Consider the following 27973-nt stretch of genomic DNA (forward strand, 5'->3'; position numbering starts at 1 on the left):
TGAAATCATCCACAGTGGGAGAATTCACAGCGTGGAAATGGGCACGTGCCACCTCTGACCCTGGAGGACCAACTGCTAAAACAATGACCGGCCCGTCACTGCTTGGGGATCATGCTTCAACCTCCCGCTGGAGATCAAGGCTGCTGTCCCTCGGGAAATGTTTCAAACACTGACTTTTTGATGCCTGGCGGTGCCAGAGGAGGCAGGGGCGTTCTCCTGGGGAAGGGGATGGGCCGTAAGCTGTTTGAGGGTGTCTTGGGAGATGAAAAGTCATTACCGTAAACCTCCAGTTGCTACTCTTCTCCCTAAATAGGGAGAAGAAATGCCGTAACCACTTACTGAGAAGAGAGATTCACCTTTTTAAAAGCCTCTGACTCCAAATTTAGTCACCACACTTGTCTTCATGTTAATGAATGAAGAGGAACTTAAGAAGCCATGTGTCTGCACTGACAGGGAAACGCATCTGTGTGTTTTCTTCCTGGAAAGGGAAACTGCAGTTACAATGAAGCCAGCATCACAGGGCGGCATCCAGTCACAGCGGCTGGCCCTGTTGCAATCTTGGGGACTCCCTGGTCCCCCAGGAAGCCGTTGGGGGCCATTCTCCCCATGGTGCCCAAGTACCAGAGCCACCCCTCCTGCAAGGCTGTCGTGCCAACGTATTACAGCCACCTGCACTTGGGGTGTGAGAAGGAAATATTAGAACTACAATCTTTTTAAAAAGACTTTTTGACATGAAGCAGTTTTAAAGTTTTTGTTACCATGTTGCTTCTGTTCTACATTTTGGTTTTTAGGCTGCAAGGCATGTGGCATCTTAGCTGCCCACAATGGACTGAACCCACACCCCCGTATCGAAAGGCCAAGTCTTTCAATCTTTCAGTCACTGGACAGCCAGGAAACTCTAAAAAAAACAAAAAAAACTAAAAAACTAAGAAAGGAATTAAGCTTCACTTATGTTTAACATGCCAACTAACAGGTATATGCTTATGCACTGGAAATGCAAGCTCAAGAAAGTTGTTTTTCTTATCATGACTGTGTGGCCCCTGCCAGGATGACCTCACGGGTGGGCAGGGACCCTCATGGGTGGTTCCATTTTTGAAACCCCTGTGCCAGACTGGGATCTGGTGTGTAGCGAGTGCTCCAAAGATGGATGCTGAGTGAATACATGTAGGTAAAATACTACTTCCTACTTCCTAAGGGGACTCAAGGGGGTGGGATACGGGTACCAGATGGGGTCACGGCTCCCAGACTACAGAGGGCCACTGTTGCAGGGGGTGGAGCCTTTGGAGAAGCAACTGGGGTTGCTGGGGTCTCCTGCCTCTGGTTTGTTCCCCCCCTCTCTTCCGCGGCTTCCGCTTGGATGAGACAGTGGTCTCTAGAAGTCCAAGATGACCTGAGGAAATGACTCATGGTCATGACTTTGGCAAAGTGGACCATGTATGTGCAGGAACAAGCCCTGGGCACTCCAGAGCCAAAACACAGCTCAGTGTGCGCGAGCCAAGGGAGGCCAGAGGGCAGACTTCCTGCCCTGCGCCACGAGCAAGAGCTGAGCGCCTTCCCCCATAAGCATGACCTGGAACCTACTCTTTTTCCAACCTTCTCCTTCTAAGTTATTCACAGAAACAGCAGCTTTTAAATTCCACAATACATTTTATTTAGGGAAGCAACATACAGCTGTAGGTATTTCAGAGTATAGCAGAGTGTAAAGACAAACACAGAAGACCCCTGGGACACGGCTGGCCCTGGACACTGGATCTCACTGGAACCAGCCAGGTTTGTCTCGACTCCAGGAGGTGCAGAATCAAGTCTGTGGCTGCCCCTGGCACCCTGGCCACCTCCACAGGCATTCATTCGGTGGGCGAGCGTTTTATGCTGGTCTCATCTCTACTCTACATCTGTTTGATGCTGTGACAGGGACTGCTGTGCTGAGCACACAAGGGGGACAGGAAACAAGCCCTGCCCACAGGGTGCACCACCTCTCGGTGAGGCGGAGAAGCGAGGAGTCTGCAGTCCTGTGTGGCCAGTGTTACCAAAGGCGCGCTCGCAAGCTCAGCGTGGAGTGGGCCCGCGGGACAGCACCGACCCGGCTTTAGGGTGGCCGACGCGGTGTGTCAGCCAGGCGAGGGGAGACGGCTCTTCTCTTCTGACCTGTCTCTCCTCCTCTGAGAACGTCCCACTGTCTGCTCCACCCACAAGCCACTTCTCTGCACTGCTCACTCACTCCAGGCGGCTGGCTCCGTGAGGCTGGAGCTCTCCTCCCTGCATCTCTGACTCTGCCGGGCAGAGTGGTGGCCCTGCGCCTCGGCTGGGAGACAGGCGGCTCTCTGGTGGCTCAGCCCTCCTCCAGCACAACTGGAGGCAGGTGGTTGTAGCAGGTGGAAAGGGTCTAGGACGTGGAGAAACCACACCCACGAGGCTGCAGCCTGGCCCAGAGCACTGAGAATACTTTCTATTCACTAAGACGAAAAGTCAAACCAGAGAACAGTTCTATCAACAGCACAACTGTTTGAAAGCCAGAAACACACAAACACGTATTTCCCCGCACCCCAACCACGAGGCAGTAAGCCCCGCCCCGGCCTCAGTCGAAGGCGATGCGGCAGCTGCGCTCCTGCTCCTTGCGCCGGCCCTCGCACACCTTGGTCACCTCCTCTACCTTCCTCTGCAGCAGCGCCGAGCTCTGGTCGATCCACTGCAGCGAGTCCATGTGCGCGTTGAGGATCTTGCAGATCTGCTGCAGCGGGTCGCTGGTGTCAGCCGGGCCCCCCGACGTGTTCAGGTGCTCGATGATGTCCTTGAGGTCCTGGGCCATGCGCTTGAGCTGCGCGTCGATGTTCTCGGCCAGCTTGTAGGTCTTCTCGCGCTCCTCGTCTGCGTGCTGCAGGTGCACCGTGCCGCTCTGCTCCTTGACCGACTCCTCCAGCGGGCTCAGCAGGTCCTCCAGCTCCTTCTGCTGCGACAGGATGAAGTCGAGCTCCTGGTCCAGCCGCTTCTGGTCCAGCTTCACCTTCTCCACCTCGCGGTGGAGGCTGGTGATCCTCTCGCCGTTCTCGATCAGCGTGCGGTCCCAGGCGTTGACCTGAGTGGCCTGCTGCAGGAAGTGCCGTTCCTGGTCTTCCAGCTCCAGGCTCCACTTGTTGATGAGACTCTCCAGCTGGGCGTAGGTCAGGGCAGCGCTGCCGGATCCCCCGGCAGCCGCGCTGGGACCGCTGGGCGCACTCCCGGAGGCCGCTGTGTTGCTGGGGATCCCGGCCGGAGTCAGGGGCTTTATGTTCAGGGAGAAGCCAGTGGTGCTGGTGGTGGTGGTGGTGGTGGTGGTCGTGGTGGTTGTCGCCGTGGAGGTGGTGGAAGCTGCTCCAGGGGCCTTCAGGCTGAAGCCCAGTGTCCCCGCTCCTGCTGTCCCCGTGGTGGTCGCTGGGGTGCCAAGGGAGAGCCCGGTGGCGGCGGACGACGTGGGAGCAGTAGCCAGCGAGGTGAAGAGCGAGGGCCCGGCGCTGGCGGTGGTGGCGGCGGGAGTGGGCGCGGCTGGCTGTGCGGCTCCCGCTCCGGTGGCCGCTGGAGCGGCCGCAGTGAAGGGCAGCCCGCTGAGGGCTGGGGGCTGGGCCGGGCCCCCCATGGAGCCTATGTTGAAACCAGAGGTCCCAGTCTGGGATGCGCTCCCAGCCGTGAACGAGAAGCCCCCGGAAGTCGATGTGGTGGGCGGGGCGGCAGATGCTGCGGTGGAGCCAAACACAAAGCCGCCGGGCGCCGCGCCCTGGGCGGAGGTGCTGGTGCTGGCGCTGGAGACGGCACTGCTGAGCGTGCTGCCCCCGAGCCCGAAGCTGCCGGGCTGGGCCGGGGCTGGGGCTGTGCTGCCCAGGCTCAGCTTCGGGGTGTTGCTCCCTAAGGAAAATCCGGTGGCTCCTGCTGCAGGCGTCGTGGTCCCGAAGCTGAAGGCCGGGGTCTGTGTGGCCGGAGTCTGGGTGCTGAGTGAGAACAGGCTGGTGGCAGGGGTGCTGGCAGCCGACTGGGAGGGAGTCCCAAAGCTAAACCCGCCAGTGCCGGACGTGGAGAAAGAAAAGCCCGTGGCGGGCGTGGTCGTTGCAGTCTTTGTGGTGCCAAATGTGAACCCTCCTGTGGAGGCCCCAGTGCCTCCAAAATTAAACCCGCTCATGGCTCCAGACTCTGGGGGCAGCAGCTACTCTGGCTCCAAAGCAAATCCACCGGTGTCTGCAACCTTGGGAAGATTTGCAAAGCAGAGGAAGTGACATGATCAGACGGCACATCTGGAAAAACCACCTCAGCGGCCTGATGGAGCTCAGTCTGCAGGGAGGTAGGCCTCAAGTCTGATAAGCGGCCTCCCACTCCTCTTCCTGCTGTGGAACCTAACCAGGCCCTACTGAACTAGGAAAGATGGGCAAGGACGTAAGGCCCCCGCCCTGGGGGGTCTAGCAGGGTCAGTACCAGCGGGAGGCCCACTGCTTGTGGCAGGGGAGGCTGAAGAGGAGGCGCTTTTCTCCCTGCTGACTGCACATGGGTGAGGGGCAGGCTGACTTGGCACCACCCCAAGAGTCCCTCTGGACCTCAGAGACAGGCCCCGGGAAGCTGAGTTACGACAGGGCCTTGGGTGCCAAAGGCTCCCTCTGGGCACACCCCGAGCCGGTTTAGGAGGACAGAGGGCACGCGGGCGCAGTGCTCAGAGCACCTGGTGCTTGGCCACAGGGACTGGTTTCAAGGGGCTGTGGAGACTCAGGCTGGCCAAGAGACCGCCCCACCTGCAGGTGCAGGGCACGGAGGATGAGCATCGGGGGACAGTGAGCGCCGCCAGAGAGAGCAGAGAGGAGAGCAGGAAGGGCAGAGAGTGAGAGAGCCGCCAGAAACCCTGGTCCTGCTCAGCAACCCCGCCTGGTCTTCATTAGAAGCTCGGGAAGCCAGCACATCCCTGTTCAGTGAAAGGTGACCGCTTTCTATCTGAAAAAGCCCTGAGCAAAGCCATCTGGTAGCTGCAGAGTCAAAGGTGACTTAGAGAAGAAAGAGTTGGAGGGCGTCCTGGGTAGAGGCATTTTCAGGGAAGTGATCACAGGCTAAGCACTGCCTGCTGGCGGGCTGCTCACGTAAATGACATCTCACTGCTGTCTGGAGGTGGAGATGGTGTCCCCACGTCCAAGATGAGGAAACTGGGGCTCAGGGGGCTGTGGTGATCTACTAGGAGCTGAGCCCAGGCCACAGGCCCAATCCACCAAGCGCCCCGTCCAGCGCTGGCACCAATTACGGGGTCAACTGGGCATCAGATGTAAGGCAAGCTCTGCATCCTACCTACCGATACAGCCTCTTAACTATACTCAAGAAACGCTGGGAATGACAACAGAGAGAAGCAGAACACAAATTTACTACTGCAGTGTGATCTCTGCTATGGAAAAACACAGCTACCCTCAACAAGGAGGGCTGGAAAGAAATACACCAAGATGCAGGACTACACATGGATGGCCTCCCTGCTAATCTGCAGTAGCTTCCAAGTGCTCATTCCTGCCTGTACAGTAAACATAACTGATAAGCTAGGGCTCTGAAAACGATCCTCGAGTGTAAATCCACGCTGAAGAACCAGCGAACCTGTGCAGCCGGGTTCTAGAATCACAACATGAGCGGGACAGACGGGGTGAATTACACCACCTCCCCCAGGCTGGCACTCAGCCACATGTGGTCTTGGTTGTGGGGTGGCGCTGGATCCCAGCGGCTGTGCTGAAGGCAGCAGGGGAGCCAGCTCGTGGACTTTACACCAACACCAGGACCAAACATGGCCCTCCAGAGACACGCAGGCCCCGCCGCCCGGAGCCTGGGGCCAACGACCCTAAGTGGCAGAAGGAGTTCTCAGACGTGACTAAGGATCTTGAAATGCGGAGGCAGAGACAGGACTAGAGAAGAGACCACTGGAAGGTGGAAGCGGAGGCTGGAGTAACGTGCCTTGAACTTGGGAGACAGAGGACGGCGCCACAGGCCAAGCAGTGCAGGTGGCCTTTACAAGCCGGAAAAGCCAAGGAAACGGCTCTCCCCTGCAGTCTCTAAAAGGAACCAGCCTTCCTTGATTTCAGCCCAGTGAGACCGATTCTGGACCCTGATCTCAACTTCAAAAGAATGAAGGTGCATCGTTTCAAGCCGCTAAGTTTGCGATATCTGTGAGAGCAGTACAGAAAATGAAGATAGCTGGGGAGCAAAAGTGCCTGATGGGTACGGGGGGAGCCCCGTGACTCTGGAGGACCCCGAGACCCAGCGCCCTCGTCAGGAAAGTGGAGTGGCTGTTGCGGGCCTGGAGCGTGGCCGAGTCAGGAGGGTGCGGTGCTCAAGGCCACGGTCCCCGCGCAGACACACGCCGCACTGTCATCTCTGGAAGCCGGGGAGCGAGGGAGGGAGCCCCGAGGGGCTGTGAATCCAACCCAGCTGGGATGTTCTCAGGAAAAGACTGTGGTGGTAGCTGGCCTCGAGTCTAACGTGAACTCACGGTCGGCTACCACTGCCCCGCGGAGCCTTGGGCTACGTGACCCATTCCCCGGTTGAGACAAGCGTGGTCTGGGGGCGGCTGGCTCGGGCTCCGACAGCGCCCCGCCCCCCAAGCCAGCCAATTTCACACCCATCCTACAAGGAGGTCGGATGATGACCTCGGGGCACAGATCAGGGAGGGCAGGCTCAGACGGAAGCAACCTGCAATTCCACCCCGAGGCGGGCACTAGCCAACCCTCGCACCCCGCACTGTAAAGCTCTCATTTCTCCTTCATCACGTGGGCCCCTGGTCACGGGCCAGCAGCCCTGCTCAGGGGCATGGCCACTATTCTGCACCCCAGCTTCCGCTCTACTCCCTCACATGCTCATCTTGTTTTCATCTAAAAGCAGCTGCAAGACGGCTCCTTGTTTTCAGGCATGAAGTTGGGTTCCTTATTTTGGGCACAAAGAGACCCTGGCCCAGTTCACTGCAGAGCCGTCTCGAGCCAGGTCTGTTACCAGCCAGTGGACAGAAGTGCCTGGACAGCCACACGGCTCAATCCGCAACAGAGCACTCAAGAGAGCTTTTGCTATTAATAAGCTGCAGCTAAAATTTTTCCGAAAAGCATTTATAGAAAGTTTTCACTTTTTACATGATTAAGAAACCACAAAGAAAACGATCTCCCCCACCCGCCCCCGCCCCGATGTCTTGTCTGGTTTAACGGTTCACTGTTTATTAAATGCCTCCTCTCCTTCCAACACCTCGGATGCCACGGACCCAGGAAGAGTGGTGAACACGTCCTGACTCAATTCGTCCTGGGTGTTACTCACAGATGTGGTGAAACATAGCAGAAAACCCTTTGCCCTTTACGAGGGCTTTTCCAGTGTTACCAAAGGGGTGAGCTTTCCTAAAAGAGAAGCGGATGCTGTTGGGGGGGGAAGTGATGCTGTTCTTGGGAAGAGGGGCAGGTGGCCCGGGCCGGGTGCTCAGCCTGGGCAGCCACGGCCGCAGCGGGTTCTCTAGCCCACGGGGCTGCCTCGAGGCCACTGAGGGCGAGACTGGCAGGGCTGCCCCCACACACTTGCCCTTGCTTTCCACGCCACACCCAGGTGCCTGCAGTCCCGAGTCTGGGATCCCCACGCACAGGCGCGGCCATCCCCGGCTTCAAGGACGCGGTTCTGTGCCGTCACCGCCACCTTTGCTCAGATCCACCAACCTGCCCTCTGTGGTTAGTTCCGCAGCCTCTCCAAGCCCGAGCTCCATCTACTTTATTCACCCCAGCACTTACTCGGCCCTACCCTACGTACAGCGACAACACAGCAAAACGCGGTCCATCCCCGAGGACAGGGGCCACCGAGAGCACACTAGAGGGATAGGCGAGCAGCTCCTCTGCACAGATACCGCTCGGGGCCCTGGAAATACGGCTGTGGACGAGACAGGAGTCTCTCTCACATCCCAGCAGGGAAGTACTCGGGGTGTCAGACGAGGCTCAGCGTCCTGGAGGAAAGACCGGGTGGGCCGGGGCAGCGGGGTGCCAGCGCAGGGGTGAGGGGGCGGCCAGAGGAGCCAGAACAAGCCCCAGCGTGGAACCGGGGTGGCTGGAGCAGGCGGCACTGTTCTGAGCCCTGGGCTCCCCTTTCCTTAGATACTCAGAACAGGGGTGTCTGTCTGGGAATGAATACAAAGGGAGGGAAGACCTCAGCCTTGGACGAAAGGGAAGATTAACCCTAATCTCAGAACCTGGGACCTCCCGTGGCAACAAGGACATCACGGATATGATTAAGGATCCCAAGCGGGCAGACGACCCTGGATTATCTGCGTGAGCTTTTGATGTGATCACGAGGGCTCTGAATGGAATCGGGAGGCAGAAGAGGCGAGCCAGAGGGACTGTGAACCTGGAAAGACATTCCGAGAGCTGCTACACTGCTGCTCTGGAGCTGGAGGACGGGGCCACGAGCCAAGGAGAGCAGGTAGCCTCCGCAAGCTAGAAAAGGCACAACCCAGACTCTCCCCTGAGCCCACACAAGGAACAGAGCCCTGGGCACCCCCTTCAGGCTTCTGACCTCCCGAACTGCAAGGAAATATTTGTGTTATCTTAAACTGCTAAGTTTGCGGTAATATGTAACAGCAACAAGAACTTAACACAAGAGTGGGGGACCAAGAAGGTGAAGGGCAGGGCTTGGTAAAGGTAAGTGAACGGGAAACCCATCCTGGCGCGGGGGTAAGGACAGCTGTGGTTCTGAAAGCCTGGACATCCTCTGCCACAGGGCGACTTCCTGGACGTGGACGTGTGAGACACCCACGTACGACAGGGTGGCCTGGAGCACCGAGGGGGCTCGTGGAGTGACAGGGTCAGCCCCACGGGGCAGGATGTCCCTGCGTCGCTCACAGGGTGCCACCTGTGTGAGCAGGACCGGCCAGGAGCGCTAGGGGGCAGCACACCGAACCTTCCTGGATGGGAGACAGGCTCAGAGAGGTGACGCAACTTCTCCAAGGTCACACAGCAGCAAACAGGAGTTCCCGGAAGGGAGCTGAGCTTCTAGGGCAGGAGGTGAGCATGTGTCAGAAATCAGTATTAGACGGGCAGTGGGGTGCTCATGCAGACGCATGGCCGAGGGAGTGATGCACCTCCAGGCCGCCGGCTGGGGTCAAGGGCCGGTCACGGAGGAGAACTGGCAGCCAGGCCACCCACCTGCAGCAGAGCTGAGAGGACCCTGCTTCCTGCCCGACCCCCGCAGCCCTTCACCTGTCACCTCAGAAGCTTGAGTGACCCTCCCAGAGCTTTTCCACCAGGCAGGGGTAGCTGCCTCCCCCCAGGCCGCCTCCCTCTTTCCTAACAAACTCTTCTTCACTCGGGGCAGCAGGCCTGCAGCGGTCTCAACACGTCCAGCCCGCGCTCTTCTGTCAGCGCCTGGCAGAACACAGCCCAGCACCGAGAAGTGGGCGCTGCAGCCTGTCCTTCCGAGCGCTTGCTCCTCCACTCCCAGCCCTGGGATCTTAGTTTTAAGTTCATCTCCCAGGGTCTCAGTTTCCTCATCTGAAAAAACAGGATGACGGCTCCAGAATCATACGGTCCCTGGGAAGATAAAACAGTCGGCGATCTGTGTCAAGCGCTTAGCATCGTGCCCGGTGCCTCCTTGGGGCCCAGGAAACAACCTATCATTGCAGTTAATAATACTGCAGCTGTGGGAAGCGACCCAGCAGCTGCTCCCGGCATCCCGCCCACGGCCACCTGGTGGTGCTGCCCACAGCGCTGAGCCCAGCCCGGCCCAGGCAGGACAGGCAGCTTCAGCGCCCACTGCGCTTTCCCTGAAGAATTAGCTCTTCATTTAAGACTTGGAGGAAGTGCAGCCATGGGCTCAGAGAGACCAGAGGAGGGGAGGAGAGAGGGGAGAGAAGAGAGGGGATCGGACACCAGTGGTCATCAGCCAGGCTGGTACCTCTGCGGTATGAGTGCAGGGACGCCCTGCCTGACCCCACCACACCTCCCCTGGGCTGTCTCACCACAGGCCAGGCCCAAGCCCACGAACTCCTGTTTCTTAAATCTCTCTTGAATCAGATCCCCTCTCCCCCTTGAGTCAAAGAAAACCCCTCTAAACCTCAGAGGATAGATAAGCCCAGAGAGCCTGCCCTACAAAAATGGAAATCAGCCGATCGGGGCGAGCCGCCTGCTACCCAGACCTCACCCGGGGCAGAGCTCGGATGTTCCAGGTTCCAGAGAAGCGAGACGGGCCGCTGGGCCTGACCAGAGCGCGGGGTGAAGCCACGGGAGAGGCCTTGAAGGGACAGGAAGACTCATCCAGGCTGAGCAGGGCGGGGGCAGACAGCACCAGGGGCCAGGCAGGAGCTGCTGGGGACCCAGGCCACTCCGCCTGGCTCTTATTCAACCGCCCTGCCCGGTAGGACCAGCCAATCCCAGGGGCTGGAAACAGACCCCCGCTCCCAGGCAGTCAGAGGCCCTTCCTTCGCCACAGCACGAGGCGTCCCCACAGGGAGACAGGACAGAGACCAGGGAGAGGCGGTTTCCAGCTGCCCTCTCACCTCCTCAGGCGGCCCGCTCTGGTCCTGATTTCCGAGGGCCTGCGCCTCCTTGTGGACGGCACCCTGGAGGCCTCTCGCCCTCCCAGGCATCAGACAAACAGGAGGCGGGCCGGCCTGCCTGCGGGGGTTGGGGAGGAGGGTCTGTGGGAAGCCTGGCCCCTGTCCTGCCGCCATGCCCCGCTCACATGAACAGATCCCAATACTCCTGCACACCAACCCCCCAGGAGGCCTGCTCACACGTGTTCTGCTTGTGGGTGTTTTTAAAAACAAAAATTACATACTTTTTATGAATAGTTTGCTCACATGGTTCTATGTTCAAAAGGTACAAGAGGGGTCTCTGTGGTCCCCCCTCACCCCCACAGCAACCTCTCTTCCCTGGACCTCTTTCCAGAGATTTTCAACACATTTAAGCAAATGCAGTTTGCACTCTCTCCCACTGTGCACACAAGGCTGCATGAGCCAGGAGCGCTCTTTTGTACTGACAATATTTTAGAGGTCATTTTAAGCAGGCTTATCATCCTCACCGGGGCTTCCAAGGTGGCACAGTGGTAAAGAATCCACCTGCCATAGCAGAAGACACAGGTTCGATCCCTGGGTCGGGAAGATACCCTGGAGAAAGGAATGGCTATTCACTCCAGTATTCCTGGAGAACTCCATGGACAGAGAGCCTGGTGGGCAGCAGTCCATGGGGTTGCAAACAGCCATACACAACTGAGCACGCACACGTGTCATCCTCACTAGACGGAGGAGGAAGCGCTCTCAGAAACCCCTCAGCTTCCTGCCTCTTGAACTGCCTCCAGCTGGTACAAAAATGCTTCTTGGACCCAGAGGTTCTCAGCTATCTGGCTTCTCCCTTTCTTCCCTGGAAAACAGCCTTTCTACCCCAAGCAATCACCTCACCACTAATGAGCAATTACACTCTCCTTCTCACTTCTCACTCCTGAGGCCCAAACTTGCACCAGAAGGAGCTCAGGTGGTGGGAAACGGCAAATTTCCCCACAGGGAAAACAAATCAGGTTAGACGACTGGAAAAGTCAGGAAACAGCCAGAGGGGTAGATTTTAAGATTCTAGAAACACTCTTAATATAACGGGACTAGACAAGATCTTGTTCTTGCACTGAAAGATTTTTCTCCCTCCACCTAACTGCATTCCACATTTAAACTTCAATGGAACAATCAGTACACCAGTCCCTTCTTTAAAATCTTGTTTTGGCCATCACCGACAAAGCCGAGTCCCCTGATGGCTATCTGTCACCCTGGTCCCCACGCCTGTGAAGTACTCAGGTGGAAAGCTGTCGTGTATCTCTTATCTACATACACTTGCACACGTGTTCACAGCCAGAGCAAATAATTTTACTCACATGTTTTCTCTACTCCCAAGGGATCATACTGTGTGTGTTACTCCACAATTTGTAGTTTTCAACAGGTTTTTCATTCCTTACAGCTGCTGTAAACCAGTAAGCTAGAAGCAATGATAAATAAAATGTGGTGTGACTAGACCACACTTACCCATACCTCTAACGATGGGCAAGCGAGTTCCAGAAAAACATCTACTTCTGCTTTATTTACTACGCCAAAACCTTTGACTGTGTGGATCACAACAAACTGTGGAAAATTCTTCAAGAGATGGGAATACTAGACCACCTGACCTGCCTCCTGAGAAATCTGTATGCAGGTCAGGAAGCAATAGTTAGACCTGGACATGGAACAACAAACTGGTTTCAAATCGGGAAAGGAGTACATCAAGGCTACATATTGTCACCCTGCTTATTTAACATATTTGCAGAGTACATCATGAGAAATGCTGGGCTGGATGAAGCACAAGCTAGAATCAAGATTGCTGGGAGAAATATCAATAACCTCAGATATGCAGATGACACCAACTTTATGGCAAAAGTGAAGAACTAAAGAGTCTCTTGATGAAAGTGAAAGAGGAGAGTGAAAAAGTTGGCTTAAAGCTCAACATTCAGAAAACAAAGATCATGGCATCTGGTCCCATCACTTCATGGAAAATAGATGGGGAAACAGTGACAGACTTTATTTTCTTGGGCTCCAAAATCACTGCAGATGGTGACTGCAGCCATGAAATTAAAAGACGCTTGCTCCTTGGAAGAAAAGCTATGACTAACCTAGACAGCATATTAAAAAGCAAAGACATTACTTTGTTGACAAAGGTCCATCTAGTCAAAGCTATGGTTTTTCCAGTAGTCATGTGTGGATGTGATAGTTGGACTGTGAAGAAGGCTGAGTGCTAAAGAATTGATGCTTTTGAACTGTGGTGTTTGGAGAAGACTCTTGAGAGTCCCTTGGACTGCAAGGAGATCCAACCAGTCAATCCTAAAGGAAATCAGTCCTGAATATTCACTGGAAGGACTGATGCTAAAGCTGAAACCCCAATACTTTGGTCACCTGATGTGAAGAACTGACTCATTGCTGACCCTGATGCTGAGAAAGATTGAAGGCAGGAAGGAGGAAAAGGGGATGACAGAGGATGAGACGGATGGATGGCATCACCGACTCAATGGACACGAGTCTGAGTAAGCAGCGCGAGTTGGTGATGGACAGGCAGGCCTGGCGTGCTGCAGTCCATGGGGTCGCAAAGAGTTGGGTACAACTGAGCGACTGAACTGAACTACTGATGGGCATTTAGGACGCTTCTGGTTTTTCTTTACTATTAACAATACTGCAACAAGCACACGCAGTCATGCTTTCTCAGGCACAGGCGCAGACACTTTTCCAGGGCAGATCCCAGAAGAGCTACTGGCATCTTGGTTTTACTAGGGACAGCCAAACTACTCCCCAACCTGCCTGTATCTGCTTTATTCTAACTGGCAGTGCCTGAGACAACCATTTCCCTACAACCTGTCAGCACCCGAAGTTAGGAGAGTTCTGCCAATCTGACGTACCAATTCCATTTATTAAAAAATACTGATAAACGCACCAGCCATTCAGTGCTGTTATGTGCCACGTGTGTGGATAATCCACAAACACACCTCATTCATTCAGTCAACAAACATCCACTGAGACTTGGGACAAGACAGGCCTTGAACTGGGCAAACAAAAGACAATATGGCATGGCCACCTGTCCGTAAAACCCCAGAGTGTTATAAATGTGATGAAGGAAAAGCCACCAGAAGTGAAAACAGGTATTCACACAAAAACTTGTGTGCAAATGTTCTCAGCAGCATTACTCCCAAATGGCCAAAAGGTGCCCATGCGCCAACCTGTAAGTGCCCTTTGCCCCCATCATGCCACTCCAGTCCCACAAGCCTTCCTGCTGCTCCTCACACATGCCAAGAGCACTCCTGCCCCAGGGCTTCTGCACCTGCTGTTCTCGCTCCGTGGAACACTCTCCCAACGGCCCCATGGCTTACTCCCTTACCTCCTTCAGGTCTTTGCTACAATGTAAAATGTCACCTGCTCAGTGACATCTCCCTTGGCCATGCTTAGGAACCCAGCACCACCTGAAATACGACACATTCCATTTACAGATCTCGTCTGTTGTTTGTCTCCCCATTGGAAGAGGGCAGGAAGGGCAGGATTTGGGGCTGTGCTCTCCACTGCTGTACCCCAAGGTCTGGGACAGCTGCAGGCCCCTGCAGGCACTCCGCAAACGCTTGTTGATCGAGTAAACAGGCCCAGGTTGCTCTGTCCCAGGTACCATGCCAAGTGCTCTTCATGTACGGATCGGTTTAGTTCTACGATGTTCCTACCGTGGGGTCGGTACCATTAGCATCTCCTTTCTAGAGTTAAGACACCTGCTCAGTGTCAACATAAATGTCAAAGTCAGGGTCAAACAAGGTCCCGGCCCTCAAATAATTCAGAGCTTACTGAGGGTAACGAAGAATTAGATTATTGGATGGCACGGCAGACACCGTGCAAGGTCTTTGGTGAGAACCTACTAGAAGCTCAGGGGAGGGGCAAGGACACTGTCCCAGGGAAGGAAAGGATGTTTAAATCTGTTTTGAAGGATGCGGAGGAGTTAGGGTGAGAAGAGGTTAGGTCACTAGCTCATTCCAGGCCAAAGCTCAGACAGGCAAGGGTCTGCTGCCTTGAGGAACAGTAGAAAATGCCCTGTGTCAAAACCATGGGATGCCAAAGACGGTATACAAATGGCTGGTAAGCAGGGGGAAAGCATCCTTAGCCACTGGGAAATGCAAATCAAAACCACGAGATGCCAGCTCACAGATGCCACTAGGATGCCAATAATAAAGAAGGTGGGTAACAGCAAGCGTGGTGAGGATGGCGCAGTCTGAACCCTCATTCATCACCAGTGGGGATGTACGACGGGGCAGCCACTTTGGAAAACAGTCTGGCAGTTCCTTAAACATACAGTTATCCTATGATCCGACAGTTACACTCCTAGACCTCTCCCAAGAGAAATGAAAACATACATCCATACAAAACTAGTTTACAAATATTCTGTAACAGCAACAAGTAAAAACAACCCAAATGACCATCAATTGATGAGTGGATAAAATGGAATATTATACAGCCCTTAGAAACCCTATTGATATATGCTACAAAATGGATCAACCTAGAAAACTAGACTCCTACCGTATGATCCGATTCACACGAAATGTCCATTACAGGCGTTATCTACAGAGACAGAAAACAGACGAGAGGCTGCCTAGGGATGGGCGCGTGGGGAGTGCCTGCCAAGAGGCATGAGGTTTCTTTCTGGAGGGATAAAAAAATGTTCCAAAATTACATTGTGGTAATAGGTTCACAACTCTGAATGTACTAAAACCCACTGAATTTGTACAGTTTAATAAATGGATGTGAATTACGCACTATTTCAATAAAGCCACTAAACAAACCAACCAAGCATGGGATGCCAGGGAGGGGCTGGGCAGAGACGCTTCTCAAGGCGGGACTGTGCTTTCTTCTGGGGATGGGTGAAGCTGGCTGAGAACAGGCTGGGGAGGAGACTGGAGCCTAAAAGCTCCAGTCAGCTGAGGCCAGCAGGGGGCTCCAGTGGAAACACAGCCTGGAGCAGAGAGACCACCCAGACAAGACTCGGAGAGGGAGACTTGCCAGGGCTGGGGCTTTATGGGCCCCACAGGTGGACACGTGTGTGTATGCAGCTAGACAGAAATCCACGGCCCTGTGCGGCCCCCGCCCAGCCTCTCTCCTGCAACCAACACCCGCGTCCCAGGGGAGAGGCAGTTGCCATGGAGAGGGTTTCTCTGGGAACCAGGTAAAAACCACCAGAGGTGGGGGGCTGGGTGGCTGTGACTCTGAGATTAGAACCAAGCACAGCCCCTACCTGTCCCTGGCTAGCAGTCGCCGCACCAACACTGCTGGACATTTATCCTGTGCCTCGACTGTAGCGCTTCACCGGTACTGTCGTGCGTCTGTGCTGAGTCGCGTCCCGTCCTCTGGCAACCCCATGGACTGTACCCGCCAGGCTCCCTTGCCCACTGGATTTCCTCCTCCAGGGGATCTTCCTGACTTAGGGACCGAATCCACGTCTCCCGCGCTGGCAGGTGGATCCTTTAGCACTCAGTCACCTGGGAAACCTTTGCCTGTACTGACTACAACCCAAAGAGCGGGACCACGAGCGTTTCCATCTCACAGATGGGCAAACAGGAGTGGAGAGAACTTCAGTAACTCGCCCAGAGTCACCCAGGCGGCAGCACTGACTGAGGCTGTCTGGCCCCGGAGCTGAACCGGGGCCTCGGAAGCCTCTCCAGAGGGGCCTTTCCCACCGCCACGCAACGCCCCCTTGCATGCTACGCCTAGTACCCCTTCCTGTTCCCTGATGACATCCCAGGCCATCTCGTCACCTTCCAGACTAGTTCAGTGGTTCGGTTCACTCTTGAATCCAGTTCAGTGCTGTCCGCTTCCCCCACTGCAAGCTAGACACCTAGAGACCCGGAGGGAAGAGGGGCCTCAGCTGCTCTTTTCTGGCACCCGTTCCCCGCCCCGGAGCCTGCTCCTGCTCTGGGTGGGGGTGGGCTGGAGGAAGGGGACAAAGGGCTCTTGAACAAACCTAACAGGTGTGTGGTCCAGGGCCCTGCTGGCCTGCAAATATCCCCACGGGTCTGTGTGTGGGGTGCCTGTGAGGTTTCCCCGCTGAGCTCCCCTGCCCCATTCCCCTGGCTCTCCCCATGACCGGCCATCCAGCGCTGCTGGCTGCCTTCATCTCAGCCTCGTTCCTTTGCTCTGAGCTAGAGGACCCCAGGGGTACGTGCACCCAGGGCAGGGGTACAGGCTGCCCCTACTCCCGGCCCCACTGGGCAGGACAAGCTTATCTGCTGAGAGGGAAGAGCAGCTCTGACAGCCGCCCGGTGCTCTCCTGCTGGGCACAAACAGCTCCACAGACGCACCGGGCAAGGCCACGTGGGCCGCGGATCACCGCGCAGCTCAACACGGACCAGAACACAAACGCTGTCCAAAGCACAAAAATGACCAACCACCACCCTCCTGACTCAGAGCTGACAGCCGCTTCTTCACTCAGCACAGCACTGGCTCCACGGATAACCGACGCTGGCCACAGACACCCCTGCTCCCTGCTGGCCTCTGATCCAGAGCAAAACCCGCCTCCCTGAACCCTCCCCAGTCACTCAGCCCAGCCCAGCCCCTTCCTGAGATGCCCCATGGGCCCCCAAGGTGGGCACCCCCAACTGCAACAAGCAGGAAACCCAAATTAACTACCCGCGTCCGTGGTGGCATCTGGTTGGGGGTATGGACGGCTGACGGAGGCCCCCAACCCTCTCAGACGACTCTTAGAGACCCCTTTCCCTGCTCCCCACGACTTTACACAGGACCCGGCAGCGTCTGAGCAAGGCTGGCCCCCTTTCAGTCTGGGTCAGGCCAGCAGGTGGTGGTGACCCTGCCCTGAGGAATTCTGTTTTTTTTTTGTTCTCTGCCCTGGCAGAGGAGGACATATTTTTGGGGTGTGTGACGGGGCAACTCTGCACGCAGACATCAGGGAGGTCCCTTGGCCCCCACCTCTCCACACTCGTAGTTCGCTGGGGTTTCTGTGAATGACTCACCAACCTTTTAAAACTTGGACCTTGTGGAAAGGTCTAGTTTTCTCTTTTCTGTAAAGCCTGAAGCTCCGCACCGCCAGGCTGCCACGTGCGCCTGCGGGGCTGGCGTCGTCCGAGGCCCTTTTGCACTCTCTCGGGTCTTCCGCCCTGCTCCGCTGATGCGGCGCACGGGTGCGCGGGGGCCCTGCTTAAGGGCACACAGGGGGGAGCGGGTGTCCCGAGGGCCAGGGTCCTGTGTTGCCAACTACCTTGTTTGCCCTGTCCAGTCTCTGCATGCATGTGAAGGAGGGGCACCCCAGGGCTGGCAGCCTGCATCTCTCAGATGAGGAAACTGAGGCTCTGAGAGGGAGGAGCGGTGGGATGGATACGTCCCCATCTTAATCCTTAGCATCTGTATGTTACCCTATACTGTCAAAGGGATTTCACAGATGTTACACTCAGGATCTTGAGGTGAAGACACTATCCTGGATTACTGGGGTGTGCCCCAGAGTGCTCACAAGGGCCCAAAGGCAAGGAAATGGATTCTCCCCTAGAGCCTTGAGAACAGGAGTCCCCAGCCCCCGGGCCATGGACTTGTACCAGGCCGTGGCCTGTTAGCACCAGGCCGCACAGCGGGAGATGAGGGGCTGTTCTCCACGAAACCCGTCCCCGGTGCCAAGAAGATCTGGGATCACTGTACCAGAAAGACCCTTTTAGACTGCCGGCCTCCAGAACAGAAAGGGAATCAATGTGTGTTGTCTGACGCCACTAAGAGAAGGGGCTCTGGCGGACTCTGAGCCACAGGGCACGTGGCAGACCCGTGCTGTGTGTCTGGCCCCTGCACTGCCCTTCCCCAGCTGAACTGGCCTTGGCCTTCTGGTCCTTGTTTGCCAGGACACCCACTCCCAACCCTTGCTCCTGGCCTGCGTGATCTAGACAGCTGCCCAAGGGCCTCTTCAGGGAACACAGAATTGATTTCCCCAGTTTCTGTGCCTCAGCAACTCATTTTAAAAAGCAACTGATGGTGGCTCAGTAGTAAAGAATCCGCCTGCTGATGCAGGAGCCACGGGTTCAGTCCCTGGTCCGGGAAGATCCCATATGCCCCGGAGCAACTTGGCCCACTTGCCTCAATTACTGAGCCCACACGCCCCAGAGCCTGTGCTCAACAAGAGAAGCCACTGCAATGAGAAACCCATACCCTGCAATGAAGAGCAGCCCCCCCACCCCACTGCAACTAGAGAAAAGCCCGCACAGCAACAAGGCCCAGCAAAGCCAAAAACAGAACCGATGCAGGATGTTCCTGGTGGTCCAGTGGTGGGGACTCTGCTCCCGTCGCAGGGGGGTGGAGCATGGGTTCAATCCCCGGTTGGGGAACTGAGAGCCTGTATGCTTCACGGCGCAGCCAGGAAAAAAGTTCTGATGCTTTATGAGGCCATAGAAGGCTGGGGGCTGTGTGGAACAGTCCTGGGAATGAGGAGGTCCTGACTTACCCTCTAAGTGCTCAGGGAAACGGTCAGGCACACAAACATCTGCTTTCGAGGAGCTCCGAAAGCAGAACGAAGTGTGGTAGGAACAGGAAGAGACACGACCACGGGCTGGCCGTATGTGCCGGGCTTTACCTACAGCATTTCACACAGTCCTCTCAGCATCCAAGCCTTGGAGAGAAATAATGCTCATACTTAGGCAGGCAGGCCCAGTTCTAGGAATTTTGCATACATTTACATGTGTAATCCTCACAATAAGCCTATGAGGTGGGTCATCTTATCCCCATTTTATGTCACACAGAGAGAAGATGCCACCTGCTGAGGGTCAAAGAAGTGGAGCTGGGGCGTGAACCTAGCAGGCTGGCTCCAGAGACAGTGCTCTGAGCCACCTTTCCCTTGATCAAAAGGCCAAGGAGCCACCGGAGCCACTTCTAAGAAGGCAGCGGAGGCCCAGCAGTCAGGGCCACGGTGGCACCCTGAGCAGGATCAGGTGATGTGGGCGTGGGGCTGAAACCTGGCTCCATCTGATGGAAACCGGGTGCCTCTTCCATCACATCAGGCTGTCACCGTGACTGGGAAAGCAGCGGGCTCTGCGATAGAACAGGCAAGGAGGGCCTCCTTTGGCACAGGGGGCTTGGAGGGGGCAGGTGGCAACCAACAGAACTTGGCACTAGTGAGCAGCAGCAGACTTGAGGTGAAGGTCCCGGTCCAGTGGCCTCCCAGTAGGCTATGTCCGGAGCTGGGGTCAGGGACCCCCCACCTCTGAGCGGAGACAGGCTCTCCCTGGGGCCTGCAGGCCCTTGGAAGGTGTGTGGCAGGGCAGCGCTCTAACCAGCAGTGTGGCCCTGCACAATCCCTCTCGCCTCCCCGGGCCTCTGCCTTGCCCCCTGCAAGCCCCGCGGGTCAGCCTCTGTGATCTGAGCCCCTTCTTGGCATTGAGCCTGATTCCCAGCGTTCTGCACAGGCTCTCCTTCCTCCTGCCTAATCCCCTCCCTTACTGGACTGGGGCGTCTCCCCAATCCAGGGCTTCGCTAACCGTTGCCAGGTGTGCAGCCGGCCCCCAGAGAACCCCCCCACTCCCCCTCCCCATCAAAGAGCCGGGGTGACGCAACCTGCCTGCAACTGCCGCCTCACTCACCAAGCCTGGCTCCTCCGCAATGAAAAAGAGTCCCCAGCAGCCCCACCCAGGCTCCCAGCCTCAGCCCAGGAGCTGAAGGGCGCACAGGGAGCGGGCAGCTGGACCCCGAATACTTGGCCAAGCTCGGGGAGCCGGAGTCATCTGAGTCCCGGAGGGACCAAGGATCCAGATCAGGGGTGGGTGTGGGGAGAGGGCGCAGGGTGCCAAGACCTGGGCTCCCAGGCACCACCCATGACCCGCTGCCCAGAAGTTGGGATAGGCTGGGAAGGGCTAGGAGCTCAGTGTGCTTGCTGGCGCCCGCTCTGCAGAACTGAGTCAGGCTGTGTGGGCGGGGTGATTGGCACCAGGACTCAATTCTGTGGGACCCAGCTGAAGAGAGAAAGACACATGGGGCAGGGACCGCAGCGCGCCCAGGGTCTTCTCAGCACACTGCAAGCAACTGGTAGCAAGATTTCCATACTAAGTTCATTCTCAAGTTATTAACTGTCTAACCTGACCATCCTCTCAAAACCCCATAGTCCCAATCTATGCTGCTGCTGCTAAGTCGCTTCAGTCATGTCCCACTCTGTGCGACCCTATGGACAGCAGCCCACCAGGCTCCTCCATCCACAGGATTCTCTAGGCAAGAATACTGGAGTGGGTTGCCATTTCCTTCTCCAAGTCCCAGTCTATGAGACAAAACCAAAGAGGAACAGTTCACAGAATACCCAACCTGCACTCTTCAAAAATATCAAAGTCACAGGTGACAAGAAAAGTCTGAAAAGCCTCCACAGACCAGAGGTTGATGAGGAGACGTGAAAACTAAGTGTAACTCGGCTTCCTGGGGGGAAGATAGGGTGGGCGAGGGGGTAGGTCACAGAAACACACTGACATTGCCTCCCGAGTTGTGACAAACACCAGTATAACACAAGATGCCCACGGGGAGCAGGGAGGCTGTGTGAGGGGTTCCCCGGGAACTCTCTGTATTGTCTTTGCAGCTTTGTAGTCAATCTAGTTATTCCAAAACAAAAAGTTAAAGAAAAATACTCTACCTAGTCCACCAGTTATAATCTAGAAGACTGGGGGATGACTGTGCCCCCACTGCCAGCAGCCTGTCCAATGGTCCCCGCTAATCCCACATGCTAGTACTCAACACTGAGGAGTGGCAGTCACTCCTTACTTTAAAGACCTTTAGAAGCACTACTGCTGGGCACTAGAGATAAACCATATCCACCTTAATAGTAACAATGAATCCCTTATGTAACACCTTACTCTGTGCCAGGCACTAGTCCAAGGGCACCTGACCTGGATTAATTCATTTAATCCTCAATACTAAGAAATAGGTACTGTCAATGGCCACATACATTGGCCATCAGCATGTTTCTACTAACTCAACTCCATTATTTGATTCTAGAACTATTAAGGAAAGCAAGGCACTTGGAAGGGAAATTGCCAGTAAGCTAGTTAAGTGGGGTGTAGTCAGGGGTTGAATCCAACAACTCGGCTCCAGAGTCTGTGCTCTTAACCTTTACTCTGTTGCCTCAGTAAAAAACAGCCCCTATAGGGCAAGAGCTCAAATACTGGCAGAGTGGATAAAGTGAAGGGAATGTGGTCAGATCCCAAGAAGGACTTCCAGTATGCAAGAGTAGCCTGTATTAGGGATGCAATATACAATAAACCTAATTAATACCACCATATGTTGTGTATGAAAGCTGTTACAAGAGTAAATCCTAAGAGTTCTCATCACAAGGAAAACAGGATGTATTTTTTTCTATTTCTTCAGTTTTGTATCTGTAGGAGATAATGTTCACTACTTACTAATCAATTTATGAGGTATGTTCAATCAAATCACTATGCTGTACGCCTTAAGCTTACCCAGTGCTACATGTCAATCATATCCCAATAAATCTGGAAGGAAAAAAAAAAAAGAGAGAGCATCTGAACTTAGAGGAAGAAAAAAAAGCCTGTCTTCATTCTCAGATAACTCTGAAGATCAAGGTCCCTTGTCTTCTCTGGATCTTGATTCAGTCTCATAAGCACCAGGAAAAGCTCAACTCCAGGTGTAATGTCCTGCTGTGGACGAACAGAGGATGGGTTTCTGCAGCACAGGAAAGACCCACAACCACTTGGGCTGGGAGGATCCTGCCTACCGGGAGGGGATGGTTAGGAAGTCCCATCTCTTTGAGCAATGGATTACAGATCTTCCTATTTCTGGCAGACCTGCACGACTGATGGTGGGGTCGGGGGAGCTGAGGTAGAGGACAGTCTGAAAGGGAGCTTAGGTGGAGGGTATGGACAAAAGAAGGAACCAACTGACCTGAAAGGAATGCTGAGGATAAGCGTTGAGGGTAGGTGGGCAGGAGACAGAGAAAAGATAACAAGCCTGAGGGTGGTAACTGACTCGCTGCACCAAGATGGGGCCGAGCGTCCATGTTGTGAATGGGAAAGGGCGGGGATGGCTGGGAATTACCTTGGAGGAGGTAAAAGAGACACAAGGATGACCTTTTAGCAAGTGTTGGATGGTCTAGCGTCTGGGGTTCCTGCCAGGGGGGTCGGAAGGGGTGACACCGGCCCCAGGGTTCCTTCCTACTCACAGTAAGAGGTTGAGAGAGCATGTATGAAGTGGGATCTCAGTTTCACAGGCAACGACTCATTTGATTCTCACAAATGACCCCACCAGGTACAATTGATTATTCTCCGCGTTTTACAGATAGTCTCCTGTCTAGGCTACTAGAGAATTCAGGTCTTTTGCCCAAGGCCACCTTCGCCGGCCTGGGATTTGACTGGAGCGCGCTCTGTGACTCACGCCAGGTTCTAAGCCACAGGAAAGGTTCTCAGAGTGGGACGGCAGTTGAAGGATGAAGAGAGTAGCGTGTGGCTGGCCGGAAATTCGCGAAGCAGGGGAAAGCAAAGGAGAAATGAACCGGCCGGAGTCTCGGGGAAGACGGATTATCGAGTCACCAGAATCAGAGGGAGCAGAGGGCCGGAACCCAGAGTCAGAGAGAAGGGAGGGTCGGAACCCCCGGAGTCGGGAGAAAAGTGGGGCTAGATCCACGGGTAAGGGGAAGGAGAGGCCTGAACCCCCGGGATCGAAAGCCGAGATCAGATCCCCGAGGGCAGGGGTGCAGGCCCGCCTCCGGGTTGGGGCCACGTGGGGCGGGGCGCGGAAGGATCCGCGCAGGCCGTGCTGCGCCGCCCGCGGTATATCTGTGTCCAGTCCCCGGGGCCGCCTCATTCCCCATCCTCAGATCACGGTCTCTCCTCACTCTACCGCCACGCCGCCTCTGCCCGCATACCCCCGGCCATGGCTCTGTAGCCGCGACCCCTCTGTGCCCCCGGCCAGTCTCCGCGCTCACCGCGCCTGCGCTCTCCGCTCCTGCCGTCTCCCTTCAGCCGAGGCCGCCGCCGCCTCTCCTTTGCGCAGCCATGGAGTGAGTAACCGCTCGCCCCTCCCTCTCCAACCGCCTTTCCCGCCCTTTCGAAGCTCGCGGCCCTCGCGACCGAGCCTAGGGGGGTGGGGAGACTGAGGAATCACGGTCGCGCAGGCGCAGAAGAGGGAAGACGAGCGTTCTCGCGCGACGGAGCATGCGCACTCGGGCGGGTGCGTTCTTCCGGACAATTGGTGTTTAAAGAAGATAGCCACGTGCGTGTGCGCCTGCGCACTAGTTCCCAGACCCGGTGGCTTCCCCACACCCCCGCCCTGACTGTCTGCGAGCAATTGCTCTTGCGCAGCTGCCCACCTGAGGCTGTAGTTTTTGCTCAAAGGGCGGGCATTAAGCAGCCGCACATGCTCACTGGTTCCCAGGACGGCAGTGGCTACTGCACGGCTCGGGAGATGGCGCATGCGCTGTAGCCTTCAGCGAGAGCGCCGCCTCCCACTTTGCTCAGGCGCCGAGCTTATCTTCCCTCCCTTTCATTCAGGCGCCTGCTGGGGCGGACTGGTTTAGATTGACAGGGGAGAAGGCGGGGATTAGAAACGACCGGTTTAGGGGAAGGAGCTAGGATAAGAGGCGTCGCCGAGGACGGGGTTGGGGGCGGGGTTACCCATTGTGGAAGGGGCGGGGCTGACGAAACCTTTTGCTGAGGGAGGTGGGGTTTCTGCCTGAGAAGGAGGCGGGGCCTCTGGGGAATCATCGGGGAGGGGTGGTGCTAAAATATACCGTGGGGGCGGGACTTCGAGAGAGTGGCGATCAGCCCCAAAATTTAAAGGGAGAACTGCGATGTGAACGGATAACTTTGACGACCGGGCGGGACAAGGGGGAATTCCCATGGGAACAGATTTGAGCTAGAATCTAGGGAGGGTGTGGGGCCTAAAAGTTATATTTTAGAGGAAGAGATGTGACTGGAAGAAAATTCCCCTGGGATTGAGTGTGGGTTTTGTTTTTTTTTTTTTAAATGAAAGGGAATATTTGGGGTGAGTGGGAAGGACTTTAAGGAATTTCCCCTGGGAGACCATTAGGTTTCTGTTTTGGAAGGATTGGGTCTTGGGAATTCTGAGAAATAAGCCAAACGTAAAGAGAATTCCCTTGGGAGTGGGTGGGGCTCAGATACAGGGAAAGGACAGGTTTAGAATTCTGAAAGGATGAGGAATCCTGGGACTCTGGGGAGGTGGCTTGATTTCCCTGTGGCTTTGGCAATAGTAGGTGAGCCTGATCCTGACCCACTCACATTTTTGTCACACTTGTAGGTCCTCCATTTTTGCCTTGGTGCCTGTCTTCGCCCAGCTGAGCAACCTCCAGAGCCTCCTCCCAGCTGTTGGTGCAGCCTCTTCCATTGCCATCGGTGCCCAGCGCCCCTGCTGCAGCCATGTCACTCCTGGCGACCCTGGGGCTGGAGCTGGACAGGACCCTGCTCCCAGCTAGCGGGCTGGGCTGGCTCGTAGACTATGGGAAACTCCCCCTGGCCCCTGCCCCCCTGGGCCCCTATGAGGTCCTTGGGGGAGCCCTGGAGGGCGGGCTTCCAGGAGGGGGAGAGCCCCTGGCAGGTAAGAGTAGGTGAAGAATGGAGGTGGGGTGAGCTGGGGGGAGAGGGAGAAGGAAGAATTCATTCATCTGATAAATATTTTTTAATGAGTACCTGTAATAGGGCTTCCCCAATGGCTCAGCAGGTCAAGAATCCACCTGCAATTCGAGGGACACAGGAGACATAGGTTCAATCCCTGGGTTGGGAAAAAAGCCTGGAGGAGGAAGTGGCAACCCACTCCAGCCTGGAGAATCCCATGGATAGAGGAGCCTGGTGGGCTACAGTATATGGGGTCACAAAAAGTTGGACATGGCTTGAAAAGTTGAACAACCAAGCAACAACAGCATAATATGTCAGGCACTGTTTCAGGGGATACAGCTGAGAACAAGACTGACATGATGCTTGCCTCCTTGGAGCTCACTCTACTGGGAAGACATGCAGGAGACAAATTAAATGATGCATGGGAATAAGTGGGAAACACTTAGCTGAGTTTAAAAATGGCAATGAGAAAAAAATAAAATAAAAATGACAACAAGGACAAGTTTGGCGGGGGGAGCCAAGAAACCCTCTCCAAGCCAGTAACATTTTGGCTGAGAACTAAGGAATGGTAAGGAACAACCCATAAAAAGACCCAAAGGAAGAGCTTTTCAGGTGCAGGAAACAGCACAGGCAGAGCCCCTGAAGCAGGAAGTATTTTATTCATTGCGTGCTTGGGTGCTAAGTCGCCAGATCGTGGCTATGGACTCTAGCCCACCAGGCTCCTCTCTCTGTCCATGGTATTCTCCAGGTGAGAATACGAGTGGGTTGCCATGCCCTCTTCCAGGAGATACTCATGACCCAGGGATCAAACTTGCATTTCTTACATTTCCTGCATTGGCAGGTGGGTTTTTAACTTCTAGCACCACCTGGGAAGCCCATTTTATTCACTGGTGGTGATTTAGTCGCTAAGTTGTGTCTGACTCGTGCGACCCCATGAACTGTAGCCCACCAGGCTCCTCTGTCCATTGGATTTTCCAGGCAAGAATACTGGAGCAGGTTGCCATTTCCTCCTCCAGAGGATCTTCCCAACCCAGGAATGAAACCTGGGTCTCCTGCACTGCAGGCAGATTCTTTACCAACTGAGCTATGAGGGAAGTATATCCCAAATGCTTGGCACATAGTGGGGTTTCAATAATTAAAGATGAAACAGGGTGTGTTTACATGTGATCTAGTTTGCCATTTATAATAAACTAGAGAGTAAAGCAAGAAACCAGAGATGCAGGGTAATCAGTAAGGAGGATGTTGGAACAGTTGAAGAAATGGCTGGTTGACTATTTTCTCATTTGGGTCATTGATGGTTGGTTAACGGGTTGGTTAGATGTTTGGTTTATTGGTTGGTTGGTTGGCTGGTCTGTTGACTGGTTTGATGATTTGTTGATTGGTTGGTTGGCTGGCTGGTGGTTAAACTCAATGAATGGGATCAATGAGGTGGGCATGAGTGAGATCTGGTTGGGTGGAGGATTAGGAAATCAAGGAGCTTTCTGTCCTGCAATCCTCCAGGAGACGGCTTCTCTGACTGGATGACCGAACGGGTCGACTTTACAGCCCTGTTCCCTCTGGAGCCCCCCTTGCCCTCAGGTGCCCTCCCCCCACCTTCCCCACCCCCACCTGACCTGGAAGCTATGGCCTCCCTGCTCAAGAAGGAGCTGGAGCAGATGGAAGACTACTTCCTCGATGCCCCTCTGCTCCCACCATCCTCCCCACCTCTGCCGCCACTGCCGCCACCACCACCGCCGCTGCCGCCGCCGCCGGCACCGGCGTCTTCCCTCCCTCTCCCCCTCCCCCTGCCCACCTTTGACCTCCCCCAGCCCCCTTCCCTGGACACCCTCGACTTGCTGGCCATCTACTGCCGCAGTGAGGCTGGGCAGGGGGACTCGGGATTGGCGCCCCCGCCCCAACCTCCGCAAGCCCCGCCCCCGCCCCGCCCCGCCCCGTACCCGAGTCCTGCTGCCAGCCGAGGGGACCGCAAGCAGAAGAAGCGAGACCAGAACAAGTCCGCGGCTCTGAGGTACCGCCAGAGGAAGCGTGCAGAGGGCGAGGCCCTGGAGGGCGAGTGCCAGGGCCTGGAGGCGCGGAACCGGGAGCTGAGGGAGAGGGCGGAGTCGGTGGAGCGCGAGATCCAGTACGTTAAGGATCTGCTCATCGAAGTGTACAAGGCTCGCAGCCAGAGGACCAGGAACAGCTAGCCGGGCGAGGGCTTCGGGCTGTAAGGGGCGCTGGTCTTCGGCTCCGGGGCGGAGGGGGGAGGGTCCCCAATCCTCCTCCTGCCTCCAGCTTCCTTCCAAACCCTCCCTCCCCGTCTTCTCCCTCTCTTCCCCCCTCCCCTTTTATTCTTGCCTCCCCTTCCCACCCCCCAGAATCATGAAATGTTTGGCATGAGTCAGCATTTACACCCTTCAAGTAACATCTGAGGAACAGAGGCCCATGAGGAATTTGGGAGGCAGGGGAGAGCTTGGAAACCCCGTCTCAAGCAGGGAAGTGAGCCCAGGAAGCCCTGCAGAACATCTGTGCAAAGGAGAACAGGGAAGCCATCTGGAGACCAAGTCAGGCAGGGCTCAAAGAAAGGTGCCCAAGGGATGAGCAAAACAAACCAAGTGGCCTTGGGAACTACATTTGGAGGTGGAACCAAGAGGTAGCTGACTTGGCAGAGCAGGTGCATATTTGGGGGGTGTGGGGGAGAGGCCATAATGGGTGATGGGGTGTACATTTTAGCTCTGGGAGGAAAGCAGTGTTTGTGAAGGTGTTGGGGGAGGTGCGGGAGGGCAGGGACTGATCCTTTTGGAAGGGGGCTCTGTGAGTGGAAATAAAAGGAAGAATTTCCTCTGATTACCTGTGTCTGGTCTTTGAAAGGAGAAGCTGCGGGGAGGGCAGTGTTAGACCAAAGGCAATAATGATAACGTAATAC

At 55.6% G+C, this 27973-nt stretch overlaps 2 protein-coding genes across 5 annotated transcripts; one reads left to right on the forward strand and one right to left on the reverse strand.

The window, feature by feature from the left end:
• Positions 1628–24034, reverse strand: NUP62 (nucleoporin 62). Of its 4 annotated transcripts, none has more exons than XM_018062829.1 (2): positions 23808–24034; positions 1628–4210 (listed from the first exon to the last, which is right to left on the reverse strand). In XM_018062829.1, exon 2 carries the CDS (start codon positions 4145–4147, stop codon positions 2576–2578), a length of 1572 nt encoding a protein of 523 aa, XP_017918318.1. In that variant the 5' UTR covers positions 4148–4210; positions 23808–24034; the 3' UTR covers positions 1628–2575. The 4 variants fall into 4 exon arrangements, with proteins under 4 accessions (XP_017918318.1, XP_017918317.1, XP_017918316.1 ...); XM_018062828.1 differs by lacking the exon at positions 23808–24034 and adding an exon at positions 23424–23637; XM_018062827.1 differs by lacking the exon at positions 23808–24034 and adding an exon at positions 20089–20432.
• On the forward strand, positions 23189–27895 carry ATF5 (activating transcription factor 5). Its single transcript, XM_018062831.1, has 3 exons — positions 23189–23498; positions 24755–25051; positions 26569–27895. The coding sequence occupies exons 2-3, from the start codon at positions 24874–24876 to the stop codon at positions 27252–27254; spliced, it is 864 nt and encodes a 287-aa protein (XP_017918320.1). The 5' UTR covers positions 23189–23498; positions 24755–24873; the 3' UTR covers positions 27255–27895.

Source organism: Capra hircus, chromosome 18 (genome assembly GCF_001704415.2).
Source record: "Capra hircus breed San Clemente chromosome 18, ASM170441v1, whole genome shotgun sequence".
Classification (NCBI taxonomy): Eukaryota; Metazoa; Chordata; class Mammalia; order Artiodactyla; family Bovidae; genus Capra; species Capra hircus.